Source organism: Arachis hypogaea, chromosome 14, assembly GCF_003086295.3.
Source record: "Arachis hypogaea cultivar Tifrunner chromosome 14, arahy.Tifrunner.gnm2.J5K5, whole genome shotgun sequence".
Classification (NCBI taxonomy): Eukaryota; Viridiplantae; Streptophyta; class Magnoliopsida; order Fabales; family Fabaceae; genus Arachis; species Arachis hypogaea.
In genome coordinates, this window is record NC_092049.1 from 140,433,816 (window position 1) to 140,459,739 (window position 25,924).

General features: G+C 32.0%; 2 protein-coding genes and 2 non-coding genes across 4 annotated transcripts; 1 reads left to right on the top strand and 3 right to left on the bottom strand.

The window, feature by feature from the left end:
- Window positions 1-690: 690 nt before the first annotated feature.
- On the bottom strand, window positions 691-6,577 carry LOC112744726 (nuclear matrix constituent protein 1). The gene is made up of 8 exons (XM_025794424.3): window positions 6,015-6,577; window positions 5,131-5,340; window positions 4,690-4,943; window positions 4,308-4,578; window positions 4,129-4,212; window positions 1,678-3,797; window positions 1,389-1,554; window positions 691-1,278 (listed from the first exon to the last, which is right to left on the bottom strand). The coding sequence occupies exons 1-8, from the start codon at window positions 6,210-6,212 to the stop codon at window positions 1,003-1,005; spliced, it is 3,579 nt and encodes a 1,192-aa protein (XP_025650209.1). The 5' UTR covers window positions 6,213-6,577; the 3' UTR covers window positions 691-1,002.
- Window positions 6,578-9,856: 3,279 nt separating this feature from the next.
- Window positions 9,857-14,602, bottom strand: LOC112744729 (uncharacterized). The gene is made up of 7 exons (XM_025794429.3): window positions 13,676-14,602; window positions 12,847-12,993; window positions 12,127-12,476; window positions 10,721-11,465; window positions 10,543-10,639; window positions 10,412-10,466; window positions 9,857-10,264 (listed from the first exon to the last, which is right to left on the bottom strand). Exons 1-7 carry the CDS (start codon window positions 14,190-14,192, stop codon window positions 10,202-10,204), a joined length of 1,974 nt encoding a protein of 657 aa, XP_025650214.1. The 5' UTR covers window positions 14,193-14,602; the 3' UTR covers window positions 9,857-10,201.
- Window positions 14,603-16,087: 1,485 nt separating this feature from the next.
- On the top strand, window positions 16,088-16,159 carry TRNAE-UUC (transfer RNA glutamic acid (anticodon UUC)). The gene has a single exon. It is a non-coding gene; the product is annotated as a tRNA-Glu (tRNA).
- A 286-nt stretch (window positions 16,160-16,445) lies between these two features.
- On the bottom strand, window positions 16,446-16,518 carry TRNAE-CUC (transfer RNA glutamic acid (anticodon CUC)). Its single transcript has one exon. It is a non-coding gene; the product is annotated as a tRNA-Glu (tRNA).
- Between the last annotated feature and the right edge of the window lie 9,406 nt (window positions 16,519-25,924).

Sequence of the window (25,924 nt, forward strand, 5' to 3'; positions counted from 1 at the left end):
ATAACCCACAAACGACATCGTTTAATACCTTTTTTAATGTCAAAACCTTTACGATATCATTTTAATATGTTATGTCACTAACAGTATTGAGTTCCTGTAACAGAAAATACACGAAGAATTACATTGATACACTTTTTTGAATTACATTGATACACTTTTTTGAATCTGCTTGTAGCAATCGAAAAATCATGGACTTAAAATAGTTTGTTTTATATATAGACCTATTGAATTATATTATGCTGTAAACACCAAATTATAATTTTTTGTAAATATGCTAAATTTATGTTAAATATATATATTATGAGAAATTCTATTTATTTTTTTTTTCCTGCCGAATTGGATTGTGACAATGTAAGCTCCTTAATTTGTTTATTGCACTCTTATTGCTTCACCGAGCTCTCTCTATTACTTGTATTATTTTGAAGCATAATTTACTTAATACATGACTTGTGAGTTTTACACACATTCTGAAAGTTAATACCATGTCCATGAGTATAAGACCGAACTTATTCCTTTTAATTTTTAAAACAAGCAAAATATTCTTGATATTTCAATTTTGATTGAAAAAATTATAAACATTCATTAACGGCATATGACATGAGACTAACAGAACAATATTAATACCAAGACATCGTCATGAGATTCAAACAAATCAAACAGCAGGAAATTAAACGACAGAAATACAAAACATTTGAATACAATCAATTTCCATTGGGAGGTAGCTATGATTCCAATCTCTACTAATACTTGAAGCTACACTATCCGAATGCCTACAATTATCAACAAATACCAGAGGGTCCGAATATTCATCACAACATTAATTAAAAAAGAAGCTAAACATGACACTCAATTACCGCTCCTCCTATGTGTCCCGGTGGTTATAACTGGGATCTACATCCAACAATTTGTTAATACAAGGTGACTTCCGACATCATTTCCTAAAGTCGATGAGGGTCAAAAGACAACACACCAAACCTCCATTCTCATGAAGATGGTGTATAATTATGTAGTCAGAAACTTCAAAATCGACATACCAATCTTCTTACCTATTGAAGCTTCACCCGGTTGCGGCTGGTAGTCTTCATCATCCACATCCACATCCTCATCCTCGTCCTCCTCGCCAATGGCATCTTGGCTGTGGGATTCGCTCCTATTCTCGGCATCATGTTCCTCCACATTATCCGTTGTTCCATTCACCTCTTCGCTCAAGGCCATATTGTTCGTAAATTCCCTTGTTGTCTCATTATAAACATCCTCTTTCTCCACAATTCTCTCAGACTGAAGACATAACAACTTGCACTTTCAACCTCCGGAACCGAACATATCAAAGTTTGATGAAAAATAACACCATGAATGTGCATGTTCAAATTGCTATACTAAAAGCTTACCTGTTCAACATGTATGCTTCCACCGTTCTCATTAGTAACATCTACTGAATGTGAAGAAGGTTTTGAGTTTACAATTCCTTCATCTGCATCTTTTACACGATCAACCTCTCTCTCACTTTCTGTGCCAGCCCCAGACATTGCTCTAACGGATGAGGTTGTTGCTCCACTATAAAAATTCAGCGCACACATCCAAGTCAGAGGACAGAAAATCCAATAACCATTAAGCAACAATCACCTGTAATAATAGAATAAAAGATTATGGATCTAAATGAGCTAAAAAGGTACTTACGCCTTTGATCGCCTCAGATTATATCTAGTTCCAGCAGCAGCTTGTACAGGCGGAGCAGCAGTCTTCTGTCGCCTCCTTTTGTTTTGCGCTGCTACTATGCTGTCAGACTGTCCTTCACTGGCAGCACCATCATGCCCACCAACAGTTTGAGATGTCTGAGCTCGATTTCGCTTCCGTGTGTTCACTTGCGTCCTTCTAGTGGATGGTTTCAGGTGTTCAGAATTCGTGTTGGCAGAATCCTCAGCATTTCCATTTGGTAACTCCGACTCATGATCATCCACAGATTCCCCAGGTACAGCCTCAGCAGCTTTTGAGTCACCAAGTATAGCCTTAGCCTCTTTGAGAACAGCTTTCACCGTTTGTGTACGCTTTACTTTCCTCCCACCTTTGCGAGGTTTCTGCTGCTCAAAGTTTTCTTCAGGGGGCTGGGAATCTTCGGGTGCCTTACTGTTGATATTACTCTGATTATCAATTGATGGTTCATGGTTGACCTCAGCCTCAGCAACTTCATTGCCAGATTGTACCCTTCCAGCATCAAAAGAATCATTTACAATAGCAAATGACAACTCAGCTTCATTTTCAGTGCCGGGAATTCTCTGTTGTGAATCTTCATCATTTTCCTCCACAGTCAAATCAACCACATCTCTTAAGCTCTCAACATCTTCAGACTCTCTCTTTCTAATTGGGGACTTCTTGAAAATGTTAGTGCATTTGCGTAGAAAAGAAATTGTGCGTGCAGAAACTGGCGACTTTGGATCCGCAGCAGGTGATGCATCAGTATTTTGCCTTGAAGCAGCAGCCAAGTTCACATTAGAACCACCCTGAATATTCCCGGCCAATTTTGGGAGAGAAGGAACCTCTATATTCTCAATGTCATCCGAAGATTGTAAATTAGACAGCACAAATTCAGAGATCATTTCCCCACAGTTTTGGCAACTCCTAAATTTCTCAACATAGTCAATAAAACGCCGTCTCTCCAGAATAAATTGTTCCCTCTGACTTTTGAGCTTCCTATTAAGGTCAACAAGAACATCTATATCCTCCTGCATCTCCATCCTTTGCCTTTCAAGATGATTTTTACTCTCATCAGCTTCTCGTTTCTCCTTCTCTAGTTTAGTTCTTTGAAGTTTCATTTCCTCCATTTCTCTATTAGACACTTCTCTCAGGAAATTAATATTGTTCAATTCACTCTCTCTTTTTTCCTCAAATAACTGCCTCCTCTCTAGGAATTCTTTTTCCTTCTGCTCAAACTGATTCTGCATATCAGCTTCAAGTTCTTTTTTTCGCAGCTCAAAATCCAGAAGCATTTGGCTTCTCTCACTTTGAGCTTTCTCAGCCAGACTTGACTTCTCCAACTCCATTTCAGCAGCAAAAGACTCTTTGGCCAACTTAATAGTTTCCAACTCCCTTTGTACATAATCCTGTGCAGCCTGCTTCTCATTCTTTAACTTCTCTTCTTCATGTTGTTGGAGTTTTAACATTTCTTCCTTCTGCTTAATCACATCTTTTAGCTCTTTCTCAGTATCAGCTCTTTTTACATCCAGCTCATCCCATTCTCTTTCAAAAGTCTCTTTTTGTTGCCTCAGGTCATCAGCTTCCTTCAGAAGCAGTTCTTTCTGCAGCCTGTACTGATCAGCTTCATGCTTCAATTGTGACTGCAAGCGCAAATATTCAGATCTCTCCTCATCAGTGACTTTAAGACGATTTATCTCTTCATTTATCCTCGATAACTCTTCTTCATTGTTAGCCCTTATTTTTTCAACTTCAGCCTTAAGACTGAGCAATTCCTCTTTCTCATTTTCTATTTTCCGTCTCTCCTTCTGCATGTTGTTTTCCTCAGCCTTAATAGATTTCTCCCTTTCCTTCAAAGCTTTTAACTTCTGTTCATACTCTTTCTCTTTCTCCTTGAGTTTTTCTGCTCTCTTTTCCAGTGCCTGCTCACGTTTTGCAACTTTCTCCTCCATATGGCTGATTTCAGCTTCTTTATTCTCCAATTCGACCAATCTATTCTTCAATCCATCTTCAAAGGATTTTCTTTTCTCCTCTAATTCCAATTCAAACTCCTGCTTCTTTACCTCAAGAATGGCATTGTGTTCATCAAGACGCTTCTGAATCTCAACCTGCAAAATAGATCAGACTGCGGTTAGCAAAAGAACGAAATGTAAAGCAGTAATAACAAATGCATGTGTGCCATCTAAGCAATGATGCTCCCAACAACACAATGATATTATGAGTAGTTAACAATTAGACACTTCTGTTCCAATCATAAGACCATTCGAAAGCAGACCAAAAAAATAATCACAACACAACCAGCCTGCAAACTTTAGTTGTCATAGCTTGTTGAATGCTAACTTATTTTAGGAAACGAAATTTACACAGCCATTGGATACCCATCTCCTGAATGTCCCAGACTTGATAAATAACAAGAAAATAGGAAGCACACAGGCTTACATTTTCCCTTGCACTGAGTTCTTCCTCCCATGCGGATAACTCCTTCTCCTTGATGTCCAAATTTACTTTAATAGAATCACACTCCTGCACCAAAATGATATTGACCGATTTAAATTTCAATCACAACGACAGAATTAAAAGTAACGTTAAACAATATCACCAGAGGCACAAATATTTACCTTCTCCTTTACAGTTAAATTTGCAAGCCTTTTGTTCATATCATCTTCTTTATTTCTCAAGGTTAAATTAGAAGCATCAATATTCTTCTGTGCATCTTCAAGGTCCTTCTCTTTCTGCCTGCATATCCTGTCATTCTCATTAGCTCTCTGTTCTCTTTCATTGAGAATTCTTTGACCTTTGGCTAGCCTCTCTTCCCCCTCCTGCAATTTCTTTTCCCATTCTCGCAAGTCCTCTCTCTGCTTTGATAAAGTACTCTCGTGTGCTTCTTGCCTGTTGCAAATCAAATCATAATGCATTATAAACAAGAAGTACAGCTACATATCACAATAAGAAAACAGTAAAACCTTTTAAGAACAAATAGTTTAGAGTTAACAGGAATACTCTGCAATCAGAGATAAGCGATCCCTTCGAAGCAAAGCTTCTTGAGACTCAAGATCGTGTGATTTTCTGTCAATCTCTGAACTCTTTCTGCTTATTTCTGCAAGTTTGGCATCAGCAGAGCGCAACCTGGCTTCCACTTCTAAAGATTTCTCTTCAATGCTAGCAACCAATGCATTTGCTTCCGCTAACTTTGACTCTGCAGAAAATTTAATATTTGCATGCTCTGAACGCATTTCTCGCACAGCCTTCTCTAGCTGTTTATGCAAAAAGTTTTACATATTAGCAAGCAGCAATTGTTAATTGTTAATTAATAAAATAAGAAAAGAATAATCATGGGTTCCACAAATAAGCTTTAATATATGAATCATGCTTTTCTTTATTTTGAAAAAGAAGAAATTAACAGTAATACAAGTATTTATATAATAATTAAAAAAAACTTACATCAAGCACACATTCTTTCTCAACACCCAAGGCCTTCCTCAGATGCTCTTCCCGCTTCTCTGCCTCAGAGATGGCAATTAAATGAGCAGATTTTTCTCTTTCAAGAGCATCCTTCACTTCTGCCAAATCTTGATTCAGCTCATTATACTTAGAGTTCCACTCTTTTTTCTCAATCAAGAGAAGCCCCATATTATATTGATACTCGTAAAGCTGGCCCCCAAAAAAGAAAACAAATTAGCTAAAAGAAAATTAACCAAAGTTACCATGAACAAGAAGCAGTGTACACTACTACATATAGATAAAAGTGGACATTTGACCAAAATCCAATTTCCTTAAGCAGTGGCAAAATTGGAAGAAAGTAAAGAAGAAAACACTGGAAAAGGGACATTAGAAAGCTTTATGAACTAATACCCACAAGACAAAGACAGACTTGAGAGCTAAATTGCCACAAGACTAGTTCTTTGGACAACATAACAAGCTGCCAACCCAAAACCAAAGTTAAAATTTCAGAACCCAAAAAGTAGGTTGAAATTTCACGAAACAGCCTGAATCCGGTTTACACTGGAATAACTCTCTTAATTTATAAAATAGTACTTCGAGTTCCCACTACAAGAAATAAGAACCAAACATTCAAATCAAAACCAAGAATTTCAAACCACTCTCCCCCCCCCCCCCCCCAAAAAAAACAAAAAAACCCCCTCAAGTATCCATCCTCTCTCCTAGTCTTATCCAAAACTTCAAAGTAAACAAATTTTTAAATTACTAAAACACACATACTAGGCTACATCAGCAAAAAAGTGATAACGAATAATAACTCGGAACAGTGAAAAACAATTAAACAATCTAAAAAATCATAAGCAGAAGTTTAAAAAAAATATATTTACCTCCTTCTCGAGGCTGGAAATCCTCTCAGCCAAAGCCTCTCGATCCAAGCTCGCGCCATTCTCACCAAAAGCCAAACCTTTACCCTTTGAAGCGCCACCCTCACCGGAACTCGGAGCCGAACCAGACCCGGTTCCACGCGCCCCACTCTTACCGGGGGTGAGGGACCAGCCCGGCCACGCCCTCTGCGGCGTAAACATCACCAAACCCTCACTCTCCCACCGAGAATCCGAAACCTCACACACCGAATTCCATCGAAGAAGAAGAATCTCCGAAGAATTTCTCTAATTCGAAGTAGCGAAAACCCTAACAAATTAGAAAGAAAAGCACTTTGTGAATAGAAGGAAGAAAACCCTAAGTCCCCGGACTCCAACCGTTGGTCCCAAATTCCGGCGAATTGTGGATTTGAAGTCCGATAACGTCTCAAAAATGCTCAAACGGTTCTTTCTCTCTCTCTTTCTTACACACACTCTCTCTCTTCTTCTTCCTTCACTTTCTTTGGTGTCTTTGCTTTTTGCGCGGATCGCTCACGTTCTTTGATTTTATTTTAATAGTTTTATTTTGGGGTCAAGGAGTTGAAATTACTGGAGTAGCCTTTTCTCTTAATGGTTGTGGAACTAAGGGGAGGGTAATCTGGGGAATTCGGAAGGTTGCTTTATGAGTTTGGAACGTGGGCTCTCGTGGGTGTTCACTGGTTTGACCGTTTTGCCCATGGTTGGTAGAATGTAAGGAATAAAGAGGACTAACGTTGCAGCTGTATTAACTTGAATCTTCTCGTACACTAATTAATTTTTATATTAACTATGGTTTAAATGATCATCTCCAAGATGATTTTCATTCATTTGTTGAATGAAAATGGTATATTAAAATAAAATTCTATTTCAGTTAAGTTTCCTTTCTTAAAATATATACCAAAATTGAAAGAAATTTGAAATAGAAAAATTTGATTCATCACTCTTTGATATTTTGAGTTTAAAATTTTAGAATTATTCATTTAAAAAAGTCAAAAGTTATATGTTGACTAAGAATTTGAATCATAATTTAAGTACTTTGATTACGACCATAAAATAAAAGTAATCAAGGGTGCTTTTGTTTTATATTTAAGATGCTACTTTTCTTTTATATATATAATTTTTTTTTTAAAATGTGATATTGTAGTTTGAATTGTATGTTATTTACTAGTTTGAAAACATTTTCCTTATAAATACAGAAATACGATTAGTAAAGTTGGGACTCAAGGGGTATTTCGGTAAAAGTGATATTAGGTGTTTGGATTTTGGAGAATATGCCATTTGATATTGAATTGAGAATGCCACGGTGTATGAGTGCTGTTAACTAGGAAAGTGCCCAATTGAGTTGAGGGTGTTTCAAGATAAGCATCGCTTTTGTCGCATTTGTTCTTAATCATTATGTTGAGTTTAATTTTTCACTTAAGGACTCTTTGGTCACTCTATCTATCTAAATAGTGTCTAGGATACTTTAGGAACAAAAAACTATGACCTTTTTCTGTCGTTTGTTGGTTGTGAAACACTATAACATAGGAATAAATGAAATATAAACATTTGTAATAGTAATAACAATAATGTTAATTATTAACTAACTATAATAATAATATAAGGACTTTGGCACAAGGAAAGACAACAAATGAAAAAGGTTAAACAAGATCAATTTTGGTTGTGGTATGGATTGTGATGTAATGCAACCTATTATGTCTAAACATTTAGGTACTCTCTTAATCCACTTTGAGGTATCTTTGACTAAGACTAGAAATTAGTTTAAGTTTGGAGTCGTGATTTATAATAATCTTTGTCAGCGATATTCATTGGATTTTTATTGGAAAATTAAAGTTTATCCAAAAAGAAAAAAAGAAAGTACAAAGGATATATGAATGAGAACATGACCGATTGTGATGGTTTGAAGGCGGTGCCTTGTAAGTTGAGCATGAACAGGTAGAAATGTAACTGCCAAGTTTACTCTCAAAAAGTTTTAATTTGTTTCAAGGATTATTCAACCTATGAAAAATTTTCTAAAATTTAGATGTTCCTCCTCCATGGCTTTTCAGAACGATGAAAGGATTAATTCCTTAGACTAATAATCCTTGGCTTTTCATATTCAGGTAGACTAATAATAATAATATATTAGCATGATTATTAATTTGTTATTATTATTATTTTCGCATTTCATTTCATCTGATCTACATAAAATCCGCAAATATGCCAAACTTTATTAAAGTAAAATAGTATTGGATTTGTTTCGTGTACCATTGATTGTTTAATTCTGGTGGTTTCTCTTGATTCGTTATGGAGAATCGGAATGACTTCATTCTTTTACCAGTTATATTTATATATAAACAATTAACAATTAACAACTGGAAAATTCTCTAATACAAATAGCGAAACCTATTAAACACGTGTTTAATACTAATCATCCTACATAGATTTAGGTAGCGTTTGTTTTGAGGTACTGAGACAGAGACTGAGAGACTGAGACTCAGTATCGTATTTGTTAATTCAGAGACTGGTACTAAAATTTCTATCTCTGTCTCTAAAATTTCAGTATTTCAGTACCTCCAAAAAGTAGGGACACAGGAGACTGAAATTTTTAGAGATGGAGACTGAAACTTTAATAACATTTTATATCTAAAATACTTTCATTTCAATTAATTAATTCTAATTTTACCCTTTGTGCAAATTAAATTAGAGTATCAATATTGTTTCAATTCCTGTCTCCCATTTTGCACCAAATAGAATACTGAGATTTATTTCAATCCCTGTCTCTTAGTCTCTGCCTCTCAGTCTTAGTCTTTCGGTCTCTGTATCTCCACCAAACGCTACCTTAGGGTATATCTCCAAAGTCAAAATTCATTTGACCACTTAGCCATGTTTCTAAATCCTTAATACAACTTATATCAGCAATTGTATTATGTACAATCCTGAAGTTTAGATTGTCTTAAATAGTCAACATTTGTTCTTTATATTTATCTTACATTTAAGTCAATATTATCCAATTCTCCAATTTTTTCACATTAAAAAGTATTAGTTTCCTAACCTTCTTTTTCCGCTAATACTACAATAACAATAACAACAAAGTTTTGTCCCACTAAATGGGATCAGCTACATGAATCAAACGACATTATTGTGCTCTATCATATATCATATCTACAGAAAAACTATTTACATATAGATCTCATTTGATCACCTCATGGATGGGTCTTCTTAGATCTTCCTCTGTCTTTCACCTCTTCTTTTTCCGCTAATACCTTTTGTAAATGAACAAAGTTTGAATGTGAAACATGCCCGCATAGCCACACACTCCACGCACATCCAACCAAATTCTCTATTTAAATAATCAAATGAAGTTGGACGCTAAACAATTGTGGCTACCACTTGCCTTAACTTCGAACATTTAACACTTGGACTGCATTTTAATACTTAGCTGTCATAAGTCTTAACAACGACGATATACAGATCCTTTGGCTGGGAGAACAAATGCAAAAGATGCTGAGTTGGTTAAGTTCATTGATCACTATGACACAGTGGTTAGGATTTGCAGTATCACCTCTCTTTGCACAGGTGGGCCACTGTAGTTCAGATGTAACCGACCTCTCTTTTTCTATGGCGTCTTTATTTTCAATGAAATTCCCTATTTAGGATAAAATACTTGCGGTGGCACAAGCTTACAAGACGCACTTGTAGTTGTCAACTTCTGGAGATGGTAATGAAACTTTGTTTGAATTCATGCTATATACATCAGGATAATGCAAAAGTTGAGAAAAGAAGAAAATCATGGGTTCAAATTATATCAACCTAATGGGGCAGCAGTAAATATAAATACAGCAACAATATAAGGGACAAGGATTAACTAACCCCCAAAATTGTGACTGAACAACTATCCAAAATTTGAAGAACCGTTACAAGGTAAAAAAACGAACTGTTCATGTGAGGATTCGTGGCAAAATTAAAATCTGTCTGGAGAGACGACAATTCGCACTCTTCACTGCGACAGGCCAATGCCAACAAGGGCACAAAATTTCAGAACAAGAAAGTGGCTCACTACATTATTCAAAGATGAGAAAATACTAATACACAGAAAGATGCAATACAACAATCTTCTCAAATTTTATTGCTGCCAGGCTGCTACATGGGGATTTCAGCGCCCATAAACTTGAGATGATCCGCATTTGCATTATTTATATCCACAGCTGTTCTCTCCTATATTCTCTTACAATTACAGGAACACTTGTTGGTGGGACCTGCCAACAATTGTAAACAATCATGACCTATAGTGAAGAATATGCAAATGCTAGTGTCCCTTATAAAAGGGACAAACAATCTATGCACACAAGGTTTGCCTAGGACAAGGTCCACATCTATAACCTTCATTGGATAAAACCACTTACCATGCCATAATCTGTGACTATCATTGAAATATAATCTGAAGGAGTTGCATCATAACTGGCATCAATTTAAAGAAAATCAAAGTCAGTGAACATTTTCGGTGGTCTGTTATGTATTATCTGAAGGTGCTTACATCAAATTTAGTAGTTGCAGATTTTCAGTATTGGCCCAACCATCCAAGTAGTTGACATCCTCTCTACCCAGAACCTTGGAAATGACTTCTGGATCACCTGAAAGAAAATCCAATAAACATTAACATTCTTTCAGACAAGGAAATAATAGATCCTCATAGTTTGTGACTGTTTACATACCGAGTTCATTTGAGCATATTGAATCAAGTTGTACCCTTTCACTAAATTTATAAGCCTCACAACATACTAAAACAGGGACACGAAACGAATGAGCAATCATTGCAACACATGCAGTCCCAACTCCTGAATAAACTGTCCCATTAGACAAAACTGATGAAGCACCCAAAAACACACGAGTGACTTCATGCATTATGTAGGAAAGTGCATTTATTTGAGTGTATGTACAGCTAAGACCTTTCTCCACCAACCTCCGAAGCAAAATTTTTCCTCTAAGCTGTGGACGAGAATCAACTATTATAACTCGAAACTGTTTTCCCAACTTATGTGCATGTAACAGTATCATTTCAACAGCCGATGACAATCCATAAGTAAGAAGAACATCACCATCTCTTATTTTTGTGACTGCGTGCTTAACTATCACCTTGTCAGCAAGTATAATCTTCTCATTTATAAAACGCTCAATATCTGAGTGGAGAGAAGCTTTTGATTCTGACTCAGACAGTGTCAAAGGTAGTTTAGCAATTCGAGTTTTAAGAAATTTTATTGCATTTCCCATACTGATACAAAGAGGCCGACACTCAATGAGGAATGAAACATAGCTACTTATTTTTGCTGTTAAGTCTCTCACAAAAGTCTTCTCCGGTGGAACTCGGTAGTCTCTGATGGCATCTTGAAATGCTTGAAGCATTGCAATGCAACGAGCATTACTGCCAGATATATTGCCAGACAGATACTGCAAACCCGCCTGATAATCATAAAGACTACCATGGTTAAGGGAATAACCATAGAATTTTTACAATATGGCTCATAGTATCTCAGTATTATACAATTTTGACACCATTCACAATGAACTTCTTAGTTGCAGATAGTATAGGCAAGAAAATACACTGCAGGTATAACAATATAATATAATAATACAAGTGACTTTAAGTCAGGTGTTTTATCAAATTGAACGCCCAACAATCAATGATGAAAAATTAAGCAAAAAACTTAGAAAAAGTTTAAAGAGAATTAAGTGCTGAACCTGTGTTAAATAATTAGCAATTAATTATCTAAAGCTATATGAAACTAAACCATTTCAAGTGATTGATTTAAACACGAAAAGTTTTGCTGCACGATATCGGCAATGACGTCTAATCTGCTGAACATTTAAAACTGTTTTATTTCTACGTTGCAACAAAGAACTGATTTTGAACTTTACGATAGGCCTATATGGGTTTGTCAACTCCTTCATCAGGACAAGAAGGGATCCCAGGGTAAGGAACATCAACTTATCCTGTGGCATTATTTCACAATTGAGTCATGAGCATGAAGCCATGAACATCACAGATATTGTGAAATGATGACTCCTGGCTGTATAACAAGAATGATTGTAACAAGACACAACAAGGAAATAAGATAGCCACCTTATAAACTGCAGGATGCACAGTATCAAGCTGGAAAAACTTCGCCTCAAGATCTGGAAGAAGACTCCCATGTTCATACTGTGGCAAATGCCTGAACAACTCAACTCTGTTCCTAGCTTCTGTTTGTTTTACCACAGCACGCCGTTTAGCTTTCTCCACTCTGCTTTCATCATCATATTGCATGCGTGGTTGAGGAACATCTTTCTTTCTATCCTTTTCTGGTGGACGATCACATCCCTTCTTCTCGGACACTGCAACTGAAGAATTATCTACTTTGTGTGGGGGCTTTATGGCCTTAGCTGGTTTTGCAGTCCCAGAAGTTACAGTTCCAGATGCCTTATTTCCTTCAGCTAATAAGACAATAAGACATTATATAATAACTGAATAACATAATAATGAGCAGGCAACTGTTCATTGGAAAAAGAAATTTCATGAAAACAAGTCACAAGTTCCCAATTTAAACTTGTTGAAAGTAGTGTTAATAGAGAAATTGAGTTTTTGCCGGGTGGGTCTAATCTGAAGATTATACTAGGTCCAAATAACAAAATTGTATGGCATTTCCAATGGAAGAGCTCGAAGATAGACATAAAATCAATAATCAAATGTCATTTCTTTGTTCACAAAAACTTAAAAAATAAAAGATTTTTTAGAATTGGTGTGATGATCACAACTAAACATGCAATAGTTCTAATCAAAGTAGGGCATAATAATTGCTAATACCTTTTGCAGCAGCCTTTGCAGCTCGTTGTGCTTCTTGAAGAGCACGTCTTTCAGCTTTTGTGGTCTTATCTTTCTTCTGCTTTGAATTGGTAGCTTGGTCTTTCGCTTCCAATGCCGATCCTCCTCCATTATCTGCTTTCTCTCTTCCTAGAGGTGATTAAGGAAGGAATAAGAAAAGGACTAACAAAGTGATTTGATTTCTAAACAAAGTCATATATGCAAGAAAGAAAGAAAAATTAGAAAACGAAAAAATACCACAAAGGGAACCAGAGAGAGAGTAACATTTGATGCCATCCATAATTAACAAGAAGCAAGTTCGACAAAAAAGAAAATGAAAATTTTCAAAATCAACTTTTAAAACCAAACACGTACTATCAAGACGAATTAAAGTCAACACCAATTTCACGTATAGGATAGTTATAGCTTCCCATGTGCCGACACAAAACTCAATCTATCCTCTTAAATTGCGGTTCAACAATCCAACCTTCATAGGGCAAACAATAAAATGATCTTCATACTCAAAGCACATAATTCTCCACTTGAATTCTCACTAGTAGTACAAAAAACATTTAAATGAAGCTCAAATTTAAAAAGCCTGTAAATTCACAACACAAAAAGCACTTAAAATAAGACTCATATTCAAACATGAACCCTCCACTTCAATTCAAATTAGATTCATATTCAAAGCGTATAAATTCTACCCTTCAATTCACTCAACAAACAGCACTTAATGACTTCAAATTCAAAATCACATAAATTCTCCACTTAAATTCAATTCAAAGTCAAACAACGGAATAACCAAAACTAAACAAGAGAAGCAAAACCTAACCGCGAATCCCTAGGGAGGAATCATTCACCACCGAAACCGTAGTCAATCCGCTCGCCGGAACGCTGCTAGCCTTCACCGCCGGCGACTCGAATCCGCCACGAGGGAACGAAGTCGCCGCCTTCCCTCCGCCGCGACCAGGCGAAGCCACCGCAGCTCCATTCAAGCAGTAATCTCCGTCACCACCGCCAACGAACCTGCTGGAAGAGTACGAAGACGACGCCGGAGACATCGGAGCTGGAAAGAGCTCCGACGAGCTCCCGTAGCTCCCGCCAGCAACAACGGAACCCTCGATGGAAACAGAAGATGCACCTGGCACAGTCGGCGCCAGCGGCCGAGCATGGTGAAGGAGATTTTCCGACGAGTGGCGCGGCGGAGGGATCATGACGGGAGAGAGGGAAGAGGAAGGAAGGGAGATCGGGTCGGGAAGACCCGATTGTGAGAGTTCTGGTGGAGCAAAGAACCCGACCTTTCGAACCTTGGGGTCAATGACGGCGCGTGGAGCTCGGCGCGTGTCCATTGGTGATTGATTAAACAGAAAAAAGAGTGAGGAAGTGAAAGATGTTAGGGTTTTTGAACAGAGAAGAAGAACGAGCAGAGCATTGTTTTGGGGTTTTTCGAGTTTGGATTATTTTGTTTTTGTTTTTCTGTGAAATTTTGTTTTCGGATTGAATGTGACTCAGAGTGCGCAGCCGAAAAGGTGAAAATGAATGAGGAAAAAAAAAAGATTATTATATGAATATTTTTTTTCCCTTTGTTTGATGCTTTTGCAGGTTTGAGTTGATAGAGTTTATCAGTTTTCTCTGCATCTCATCTCACTCTCACTCTCCAGCTATATTTTCTTCCATGTTATCGTTAATTTTCGAAAATCTCAATTGGAGGTAAATTACCAAATTTGACATAATAATAATATCTACATTTAATTTACATGTTTTTTCAAAAAAAAAAAAATTTCATGTATTATTATTATTATTATTATTATTATTATTATTATTAATTGAAAAACATGCTTTACCGTCAATGAGTAATAGTTCAAATGGTATAGTCTCTCATACTCAATTAAGAGATTGCGGACTCGAGTCTCATATCTTTGATAAAAAAAAAAGCATGCTTTACCGACTTTTGTATAGAATACAATAATTAAAGGTTTAATTACTATTTTAGTTCTTATAGTTTCGTGAAATTTTCAATTAGGTCTTTATACTTTTTTTTCTTTTTAATTGGATCTATGTACTATTTTTTTTTAATTAAGTCCCTCTTAATAGTAATTAGCCTAATTTTATAGGAACTCAATTAAAAAAAAAAGGAATTGGTATAAGGACCTAAATAAAAGAAAAAAAAATGTAGGGACCTAATTAAAAAAAATTGGTGCAAAAACTCAATTAAAAAGAAAAAAATATAGAAACATAATTAAAAATTTCGCAAAACTATAAGGACCAATAGAATAATTAAACCATAATTAAATTCAATACAACTTTATAGATAAATTTTCTTTTATACAAGAAAAACAATATTTTTCTTTTTTATTTTTTTTAACTCTTAGAATTGAAAGAAAAACAATATAGATTCCTTTTTCCGATGCTGTGGAAAGTGGAAACAATTTTGTTTTAATGGATTCCTTTTTTTCACCACTTTATACCTGACTCTTAACTCGTTAAATTGAATAATTTCAATGGTTTTAGTTTTAGAGAGGAGACTGATATTTTGCAAGTATCTGTACAATTCGTACTACACATAACACGCTTACACAGGAGTTTATAGTACACAGTACTTTCAAGTGCTCTGTGTATAAAATTAAATCCTTACCTTATCTGAATTATAATTGAACTACCACTATCCTTATCCTCACTTATAAAGTAAATAGTAGTAATAATAATAATAATCATTTAAACAAAGCTATACGTTTAGTTTATTTTAAATTCATTTCAAATCTAATTTGCTTTTTTTTTTCTCTCCAATGTTAATTCTTTGTCATCACTCCATTTAAGATAGAGTAAATACTCTTTTTAGTCTTTATCTTTTTTAAAAATTGATAAATCATTTTTTAACGTTTAAAAAATAATAAATTGATTTCTATCTATTTTTATTTTCTTTCATTAGACACATTAATTTTTTCGTTAGACAAATTGACTTTTGTCTATTTTTTTTGTTAGACATATTAACATCCATTTATTGGCCACAAAAAAATTGATGTGTCTAATAAAAAAAATAAACAAGGATCAATTTATTATTTAAAAAGTGTTAAGGAACAGCTTATCAATTTTCAAAAAAACAAAAGTCAAAAAAATATTTACTCTTTAAGTTATTGTTAAGATAAACTCTCATCCCCGTCAGAATGGAAATAAAGAATGATTAAACTCTCATAATTTAGGCTGATCCTGTGAATAAGTATATAAGTAGAAATCTAACATCAATTCCGTTGTCGTCCAGCGGTTAGGATATCTGGCTTTCACCCAGGAGACCCGGGTTCGATTCCCGGCAACGGAAATTTTGTTTTTTTCTCTTTCAATTAATTACTTCTGAATTCTGATGCTGTCAAACTTATAATTAACTGAATGATGAAATGAGACTATGACAAGTGCCTTGGTTTTATCATATATCATTCTATGATCAGCTAAGTTCCCTTCATCCTTCAATTTCATAATGTTTTTCCTATGCTTTACAGAAAAGCATATAAAAATGGCATCAAATTTTCATTTGCCATTGGAATTGATTCAGACCGGAAGAGTTCTAGGAACAGTCACAGACTCAAAAAGGTTTGAAAAATGAAAGATTCCGTTGCCGGGACTTGAACCCGGGTCTTTCGGATGAGAGCCGAATATCCTGACCAACTAGACTACAACGGATTGCTGATTTAGTATTGTGACAAAGCATTTTGATCTTGTCAGTTCTATATTTCTTTGTTATTAAATCTTGACAAAAGAACATTTGACTTAAAACATCTAACTATTAATAATAATATCTTCTAAGAGCTCAATAGGGAATTAATAAGAATAACAATTTTAGAGCATATATAGTAAGATTATTTATTAGTTACTTTAGCGAATCATCATACACTATTATCCCCACAATATTGTGCTAAAATTATTACTATCTCAAGTTCATATAATAATTATCAATGTTTTGAAATACCCAACCAAAACAACTGAAATATACTGCTAGCAAATACTCCATTTATTAATTTCACGAGCATGTCTGTGATTGATAAATATTGAATGGCAAGTGCTCATGATGTTAGGCAATGCATCTTCTTGTGACACGAGAGAACCAGAAAAAAAGAAATATATATTTTTTTGAAAAAAAAAAAAAAAAAAAAAAAGTGGGGACTGAATAGTGAATGCGTACACAAGTCACAAGATGCTATACATAATTTTCATCAGAAGACATTGACAAAACAGGTTTGTCGCTATTTCCTTATCAATAAACACTAGTAACAAATTAAACTGAAAAAGCACAAACAAATCCTAGTTATTACTTATTAGTTGATTTGATTGCCATGGCTGTGGCCTGATTAATTAATATATTTACCGAATCATCATATTATAATAATAATTAATAATGTAAGAATTTGGATCACATAATGTATAACCATACTTACATGCATGTGATGATATGATGCCACTTTAATTATATCTTGGTCCACACAAGAAACATATATATAGCCCCTACCATTATATTCATGTACACGAAATTAGATTGTCTCAATTAAAATGGTTAAGTGTTATACATCATCATCATTATAAATAACTCATGATGAGTTCAATTCCAACACTTATGCACTTAATTCCCTATGCATCCACCAAGGAATTGAATTCAATTCATCACCTAATTAAGATCCAATAATAAGGCATTGCAGCATCATATGGCTATGCTTAGTTTAATTTTTGAAACCCCACAAAAATCATATATAGTAATTTTATCTAGGCAAAGGCTAACAGACAAATCGTTTGTCGGTTTCAGACTTTTTCACATATATAAACTAAACCAAACATGTGCTGGTAATAATTGATTTTTGGTGATTGATCATACTATGATTGATATGTACATGCATCTATCATCCATTATTTATCTATGTATTCTCCAACATCAATATTGAATAAATCACTGTATATACATATATATGTAACCAGCCAAAACCCCAGAACTACTACTTTTGGGTTATTCACAGCATAAAGGACCACAACACAGATTCAACAACACATACACCACCTAATTTGACTCAACAATCTTAAAAAAAAAAAAAAAATCACAAGAGCGATAGAAGATATCATGGTGATAAATAATTTGTTTTTTGCATGCATGATTCGTTGTTGTTATTAAATTTAATTAATTTGGTGTTCAAAGCAGTTGAAACTTGAAAAAAGTGAATGCTAGCTCAAGAGAGAATGGAGCAGCGAAACACAGAGAATAAGTGAATCCAATTTCCGTTTAATTATTATGTTGGTTTATATAATTTCACTCTATTTTTAATTAGATTTTTATATTTTTTTATTTTAATTGAGTTCTTACATTATTTTTAATTTTATAATTAGGTCATTTTTATTATAAAAAATAATAAAATTAATTGAATATTTTTTTATAAATTAAAGATATTTATAATTAAAAATCTAATCAGATATTTGACCACATATATTTTAGGATAAATAATATTTTATTAATATTAACGTTTTTGACATAAAAATGATCTAATTATAAAATTAAAAGCAATGTAAATATTTAATTGAAAAAAAATAAAAATTTAATTAAAAATTTGGTAAAACTATAAAGACTACTAAAATAATTAAACCTTTAATTTTCAAAATGAATCGAATGATGAATCATACTTTTTTTTTTTTAAGTAAAAAAGTTCAATACAGTAAGGTGGAACAAAAAAAAAGAAAAAACTCATCACACTAAAAATAACAACTCCTAACTATCTTTGACATTACCATCAACAACCATAGAATTCACCACCAATCCACTCATCATAACTTGTAAAGCTTAAATCATACATCTTTGGATAAAAAGTATACACACAACTAAGAAAACTAGTTAGCTATGCTAACTAAGTATAACTAACTCAATGTACTTAGTCACATGGGTATAACCAAGTACCATAAACATCTTCAAATCCAACTAACTACTAACTACTCCCATATGTGTAATTCACTAATTGTTCTACCCTCAAGTTGGGGATTAAGATTTGTTCACAGAATGTAGAAAATAATAATGAGAAGAATTTAACTAACATCTATTTTAAAAATATATATTAAAATTATTAATTAATTTTTTTTAAAGAAAATAATAGAACATTTTTAAAATAAAAAATATTTAAAATACCTTAACGTATGCCTTTAAATTCTAATAATAATAATAATAAATCTCTAAATATAGAACGAACCTTAAAAATCTCAGAGCATCACATCAGACCTCAGATGATAGCATTTGACCACAAAAGTGTCTTTTCCTAATAGCCTCTATCAATTCAAAGACCATAGTTGCTCCCCAAATCATAAGTACACTGACGAATCATTGGCATTTAACTTCTCATTAATGTTCTTCCCAAATTTCCTTTAATTTAATTTCGTCATAAAGTAGGCTGTAACATTTAGGCTCCTTGTTTGATGGAGAATAATTCATCTCCAAACTCAGGAGTGTCAATGACATTTCCTTCGCAGAATGTATATGCTTCAAATCATTCAAGGAAGAACCAACTTGATTGGTCAGATAGTTAACTCATTTATTTGTTTATTGAAATTTTGTATTATATATACAATAATTCTTTAGTTAATAACAAACCTTTAAATAAAATTTAAATTTAGAATGTATTAATCGTTAATTTGTCGAGTTAAAAAATAAGAGACAAATTGATAAAAAAAAAACTACAAAGTCTTACAACGATTCCAAGCTTTACGAGTATGAATCAGATTTACAAGAAGAACTTACAACTTTGTTCTTGATATATGCATTTCAAATTTTCTTAAAAGGAAGTCCGAAATTGTATATTTTAATTATGGTGGATTTTATGGTGCCTTTTCATTGTGGTGTCTAAATTGTCTAACTTATTTTTATAAGTAAAAAATAAAATATATAAAATAAAAGTAAAATATTTAAAGTTTATTAAATATTATTTCTTTGACTTTTTTAAAAAGTTAGGCACCATAGCATTCACGTTAATTATTATGTGCTATATAGCTAAGTGACCGGGTTCATTCCACGTGTATAAAAAGAAAAAAAAAGAAGTAAAAACCTGTACATGAGATTTATTATTTAATTTGCATGTAAATTTTTCATATCAAATGTAAAATTTAATTTGATGCTATAAAAAATTTTATATGTGTATTTAATCACTGTAATATTACATCAGTAAAAAAATAAATGTGATTGTATAACTGTATAAAATATTTTATGATGTTAATATATGAAAATTAAATTAATCTAACATATATTTTAATAATTAAAAAACTAGAAATAAAAAAAAAGCGCTATTATTCTCATTTTTTAGGCCAGTAATATAATTAGTAACCCTAAAATTATGGGAATAGAGATGAACAACAGTCCTAGACTCCTAGATATACAATAGGTAATTAAATACTAGCATTTTTATTTTAATCAATCTGAGACCCTAAGCTGTCTAACCACTATTGGAAGTTATTATTCATTAATACAAACTATTAATGTGAATGCATATAAAGAGGTACCTAGTCCTTATTAGACTTAGCTTATATATTGACATTGATTTGTATCTGCAAAAGGAGCAGAAAAATAGCTGAAGAAAGAGATGTATCATGAAACTAGATTATTAAAGCTATGAATTTTCATACATTATTGATTGTTATTAATGGTGGCATAGTCCTAGTGCTAATGCATGTAATGTAACCGTACCAATTTCAAAGTGAATATATATATAGTCAGAGTGATGATTTAATTTAACATATAATATTATTATTTCTGCACAACAATACTACTAATAATTAAGATAGGGCTTGGTATAGTAGCTGTGTTCATCATCATCACTTTTGCATAATAAGGCTCAGACCTCAGAGAGATAGATATATAGAAAATTAAAAAGAGACGTACCACTGCATGCTATTTATGATTCATCTTGATCTCATACATTATTCTCAGTTACTCATAAATTCCATAATCTATATATATATTTATATTTATATTTTTAAAAGAAAAAAAATGAATTATTATTATATGCAAGTATCTATTTTCCTATTCCCTCCTACTCCCTAGCTAGCCCTGCTTTTTTTGTCTCTTATCACTTCATCTTCTACTCTTCTTATTGTCTCAAGGTTAAAACCACTATATGCTTTTTAAATTTCCACTGTTCTTCAGATCAGTTGAGTTCTCTTAATAAGGTTAACTACTGTTGAATTGTTCTTGCTGCTGCTGCATTTCTCTTTCTTCTTCTATTCTTTCTCTCTTTGTCCATGTTCATGAATGTTATCACACATGATCTTCACTGTTTTCTTCTTGGACAGGTACTAATCAATAATAAGAATAATGTGATCCTAGTTTCTTTCTCAATTTGGTAATAGTGTTGTATGATTTGTAGTACTACCATCTTTAATAATTTTATCATCATGCAGTGTTATTGTTTTTGTGTATGTGTTATATATCTGGGTATTTCTAAATCTATGCTTCTCTATTTATTTAATGTGAATTTCACATACAGAGCTATTTCAGTGATTAGTTTATGATAGATGTTACTACTAATCAATTTCTATTTCAATTAACATTCCAATTTCATCTTCTTTCTTCTCTTTTGTTCCTTTTTTTTTTTGGTATCATGTGACTTATATATTCTTAATCCACCAATACATATACTATGAAAATTTAGGTACAGTTAATTTTATATGAAGTTAATAGATGAAAGTCCTTAAATGATTTGATAAGTTTAATAACTAAATTATCATCTGACGATTTTCACTTATTAATTTCACGTGAAGTTAATTGCATCTGAATTTTTGTCGTGCTATTTTAGTGTTTGGTACAGTGCATTTCAAAGGAATCAAAGTTATATGATGAGATAATTATTACTATTTATGTTTTTCTTTTGTACATATATGAAACTATTAAACTTCATTATGTGAGTGAAGGAGAGTATCAACTTGTTCCATGACTTACTTCATCTCAATGCAACTTGTTCAAGACAAAGATTCTTGTTGGAAATAATTTTAAAAGATGGAAAAATATAATGATTAATTAAGAACGAATAATTAAAAAATGAGCATTAATGTCAGTCTTAATTTTGTCTTATATGTAGCTTAACAATGTCTTTTGCAAAAACTTTTCAGATGGAAGAGATTTTGGACTGTGATGATGAAAGTAAGAGACAGTGATTATGGAAGCGAGGCCATGTAAAAAGATCACTGCCATCAGGGTGAGAAATAAGTATTACTTTCATTTTGGTTTTTTATTTGAAAAAAAAAAAAAAAGAAGTATGCAATCTTTTTTTTTAGTAGGAAGAAAGCAAATAGTTTAAATATTAAAATCTTAGTTGGTGAACCAATAAAAAAATGCATGATGCTATTAATTAATCTTACGTCACTGAAATCATCTGTGAAAGGCTTACTCATTACAGATTACACACACCAAATAAAGTCGAACACAGTATGCCCCCGCCCAAGCCCAGTTAATATATATGAAAGTTATCAGGTGTATCTGGAAATATCAATATTTCAATTGTTTTAACTATTGATTTTAATTAATATATATTATATATATTTTTTATAATTTAGATCAATGGTTAAAATAACTGAAATATCGATATTTTCGGTTATATATAAGATAGCTCCAAGTCACAAAAAAAAAAAAAAGAGATAACTTCATATATCGAATTATGATTTTATTACGTAATATTTTTAGTTAGGTATTAAAAGTGGAATAATTTTTTTTTTTTTGAATCAAAGGGAGCTCAACACAGCAAAGTGGAACAAATAGCAAAGCTATAGTAAGAATAAAACAAGATAACATACAACTCCTAGACACTGTGACCCGGCTATCAACACCCAAAGGGCTCAGCACCACCCCATTCTTCGTAGAACGTAAACGATCTATTGATAATGTCCCCTACTCTTGAACTCTTATTTCGGAAGAGTCTGTCATTCCTTTCTAGCCAAATTGTCCAGATAACAGCAAAGAATCCAGTGAACCATCTCTTCCTATCTACCTTCCTTCCTAGAAAGCTCGTCCAACTCTCAAAATATTCCTTCAAAGTACCCGGAAAGCTCCACCTTTGTTGAAAAGCCATTAGCCAAGCACACCACACCTACCAAGTGGAATAAATTTGTGTAAAATTATGATTTAATAGACAAATTAGCTCTTAACACTGCATTTGGTTAGTAATTTTGAGATACATAAATATATATATACAAATATATAAGATATAAAAATATAAAGATACACAAATTTTATAGTGTTTGATAATAATCAGAAATAAATTTAGAGGGGATCAGTGGAGTTATGGTCCTCTAAAAAATTTTAAAATTTCTATGATATGATAATGCATTTAACTTTTAAATTGAGTTATTAGTCTAATTGTTAATTAAAAAATTATTTGTTCTATGACTTGAGTTCAAATTTCAATGATTATATTTTGAATATTAATAATATATTATAATTTTTTTAGACTAATTATTTTGATCAATAAATCTTTTTTAATTATTTTTTATTTTTTATTGTTCCTTTTCTTTTTTTCTTTTTTTCTTCACTTCTAAATTTATTATCATATAAAAAATACTTTAATTTTTATAACAAATTCTAATTAAATAGTAAAAAGGTATATACATAAAAATAAATTATTTCAATATTTATTTATTTTTCATGATTTTAAAATAATAACATATTAAATAAATTATATATTAGTATGAATATTTTACATATTTTGTTCATTAATTTATTTTAAATGCATATATCAAAATATCAAAATAACTAATTTATATTAATCATGTTATATTTTTTATAATAATAAAAAATTAAAATTAAAATTTTAGTTATTATGAATAATATCACATATAAAATTATTATTTTTTAGTAGAATTCTTTATTTTAATATAGCACTTATTAATAATTTTTTATTAAAAATAATAATAAAAATTAATATCATCAATTATATAATACAATATTTAACTATACAAATATTTAATTTTTGGCTCCCTCTTTAAAAGAATTAAAGATAAACTAAATATACAAGACACATATGTATAAACTAAATATCAATTTTATTCTTTGTGTCTTATGAATTAGTATTTTTAAAAATAATTAAAGATAAAAAGATCAAATTTTGTGTCCTATACATTGTATTTTCCTATCTCAATTTTAAAGAAGAATATTAAATATATGTATTTTGTGTGTATATGTGAACTACCGTGTTCATTTAAATTTGTGTCTCAACACACAAACCATAGATATGTACCACCGTGTCTAACAATTAGTGTCTGTGTCTCAGCTAACAAACACAACCTAAAAAACTAATTTTTTAAATTTGTCCTTAAAAAATTATATCAATCAAATTGATTTTTCAAAAATTATAAATTAATCATTTTTTCCTTTTTTTTTTTTGGTGACTAATCATTTTTTCCTTTAATCGCTCAATTAATAGTTTTCATCACCAACCATTAATAACATGGAACATTAACTCACAGATACCTAGCATATCCAATTAAATGCTAAATAAATATATTTATGAAAATCTATTTAGTGTTGATATTAGGATTAGGATTTATATAATTAAAATATTTGACTAAATTGATAGATTTTTTATAAACATATTTGTTATCACTTAACGTTTTATATCATTACTTATTGATCGAAATTATTAATTACGTGACGAAAGAACAAAAATAATTAATTTATAATTTTTAAAAGATTAATTTAAGTAATATATTTTTTTAAGAAGGAATTTAAAAATTAACTCATTTTTTAGGAGCTAATTTAATTACTAATCTATAAAATTATATATAATATTGATTTAGGTATTTTGTTTGTATTTGTGTACGTACAACGTATAATTAATGACAATTAATGCATATATATGGCCAAATTAAAACTTGAATGTAAAGATTTGGAAAAGCATAGAGATCATCATCTCAATAACAAGGATTGAGCCATTGAGGAGCGTCCCACAAAATAAATTAAGCGTCTAATCTAAACATCTTGCTATGGTTAAATTCAATAGATCACATACTAATTAAAGCTAACAATAAGACACAAATTTTGGAAGCAAGCCGAACACTCTTTTTAATCAACAAATTAACTTATAATTGAATATTTAAAAGAAACATTAAAACTAAAGGGGAGAGGTTTAAATTCAAAATTCTATTACTCTTCATTGTTATCTTCCCAGCCATTCGGGTCGAGACATGTTTGGGCCGGGCTTAAGGACGGTTTGGGCCGGACTTTATGTATGTCTGAAACAAAAGTAAAATAAAATTAAATTAAATTAAAGTATAAAATTTTAAATTTAATGTTTAGAATTTAAAATTGAGAAATTATAATTTAGAGTTGAGGACAGTTCACAATATGAAACGGCAGACAGCAGGCAGATAATGGTAGTTGATAGCTGATGGTGAGTGAATGAAATTATATTGTAAAAAAAAAAAGGGAGAAAAAATAAAAAAGAATAATTAAAAAAAAATGTGAGTAATTGAGTTTGTCTGTTTATTGGTTGATATTAATTATTTTTGTGTTTGCTCCTTAGCTAGGTTGTATTGATTTAGGTGTTTTTGTTTGTATCCATATATGTAGAACGTATAATTAATGAAAATGTATATATGGCCAAATTAAATTAAAAGTTGAACAAAAACATGTGGAAAGCATAGAGATCATCATCTCAATAACGGGGATTGTGGAGCATCCCACAAAATAAATTAAACGTCTAATCCAAACAATCTTGCTATGGTTAAATTCAATGTCTCGCATACTAATTAAAGTGAATGATTAGATATCTTGTTCAAAGTATATACAGGGGCAGAAATGTTTAGTAACCAAAGAAAATCAGCAAAAAATAATTATAATTTGTCTTATTTAATATTCATTAATTGTTGTGATAATTAATTAATACTAAATAAGACAAATTCTGACTGTTTTTTTTTTTTCTACCTAACATTACCCATATAGTTCAGAGTTGTGTTGAATGTTGACCATCAATAATTTAGAGTTTAGAAAATAATGATTAATTTACAACACCAAATTATTTAATATTCTAAAAAAGAAAATTTAAAAATTTAGAATTCATTCTGTTAATTAAAATAATCATGATTA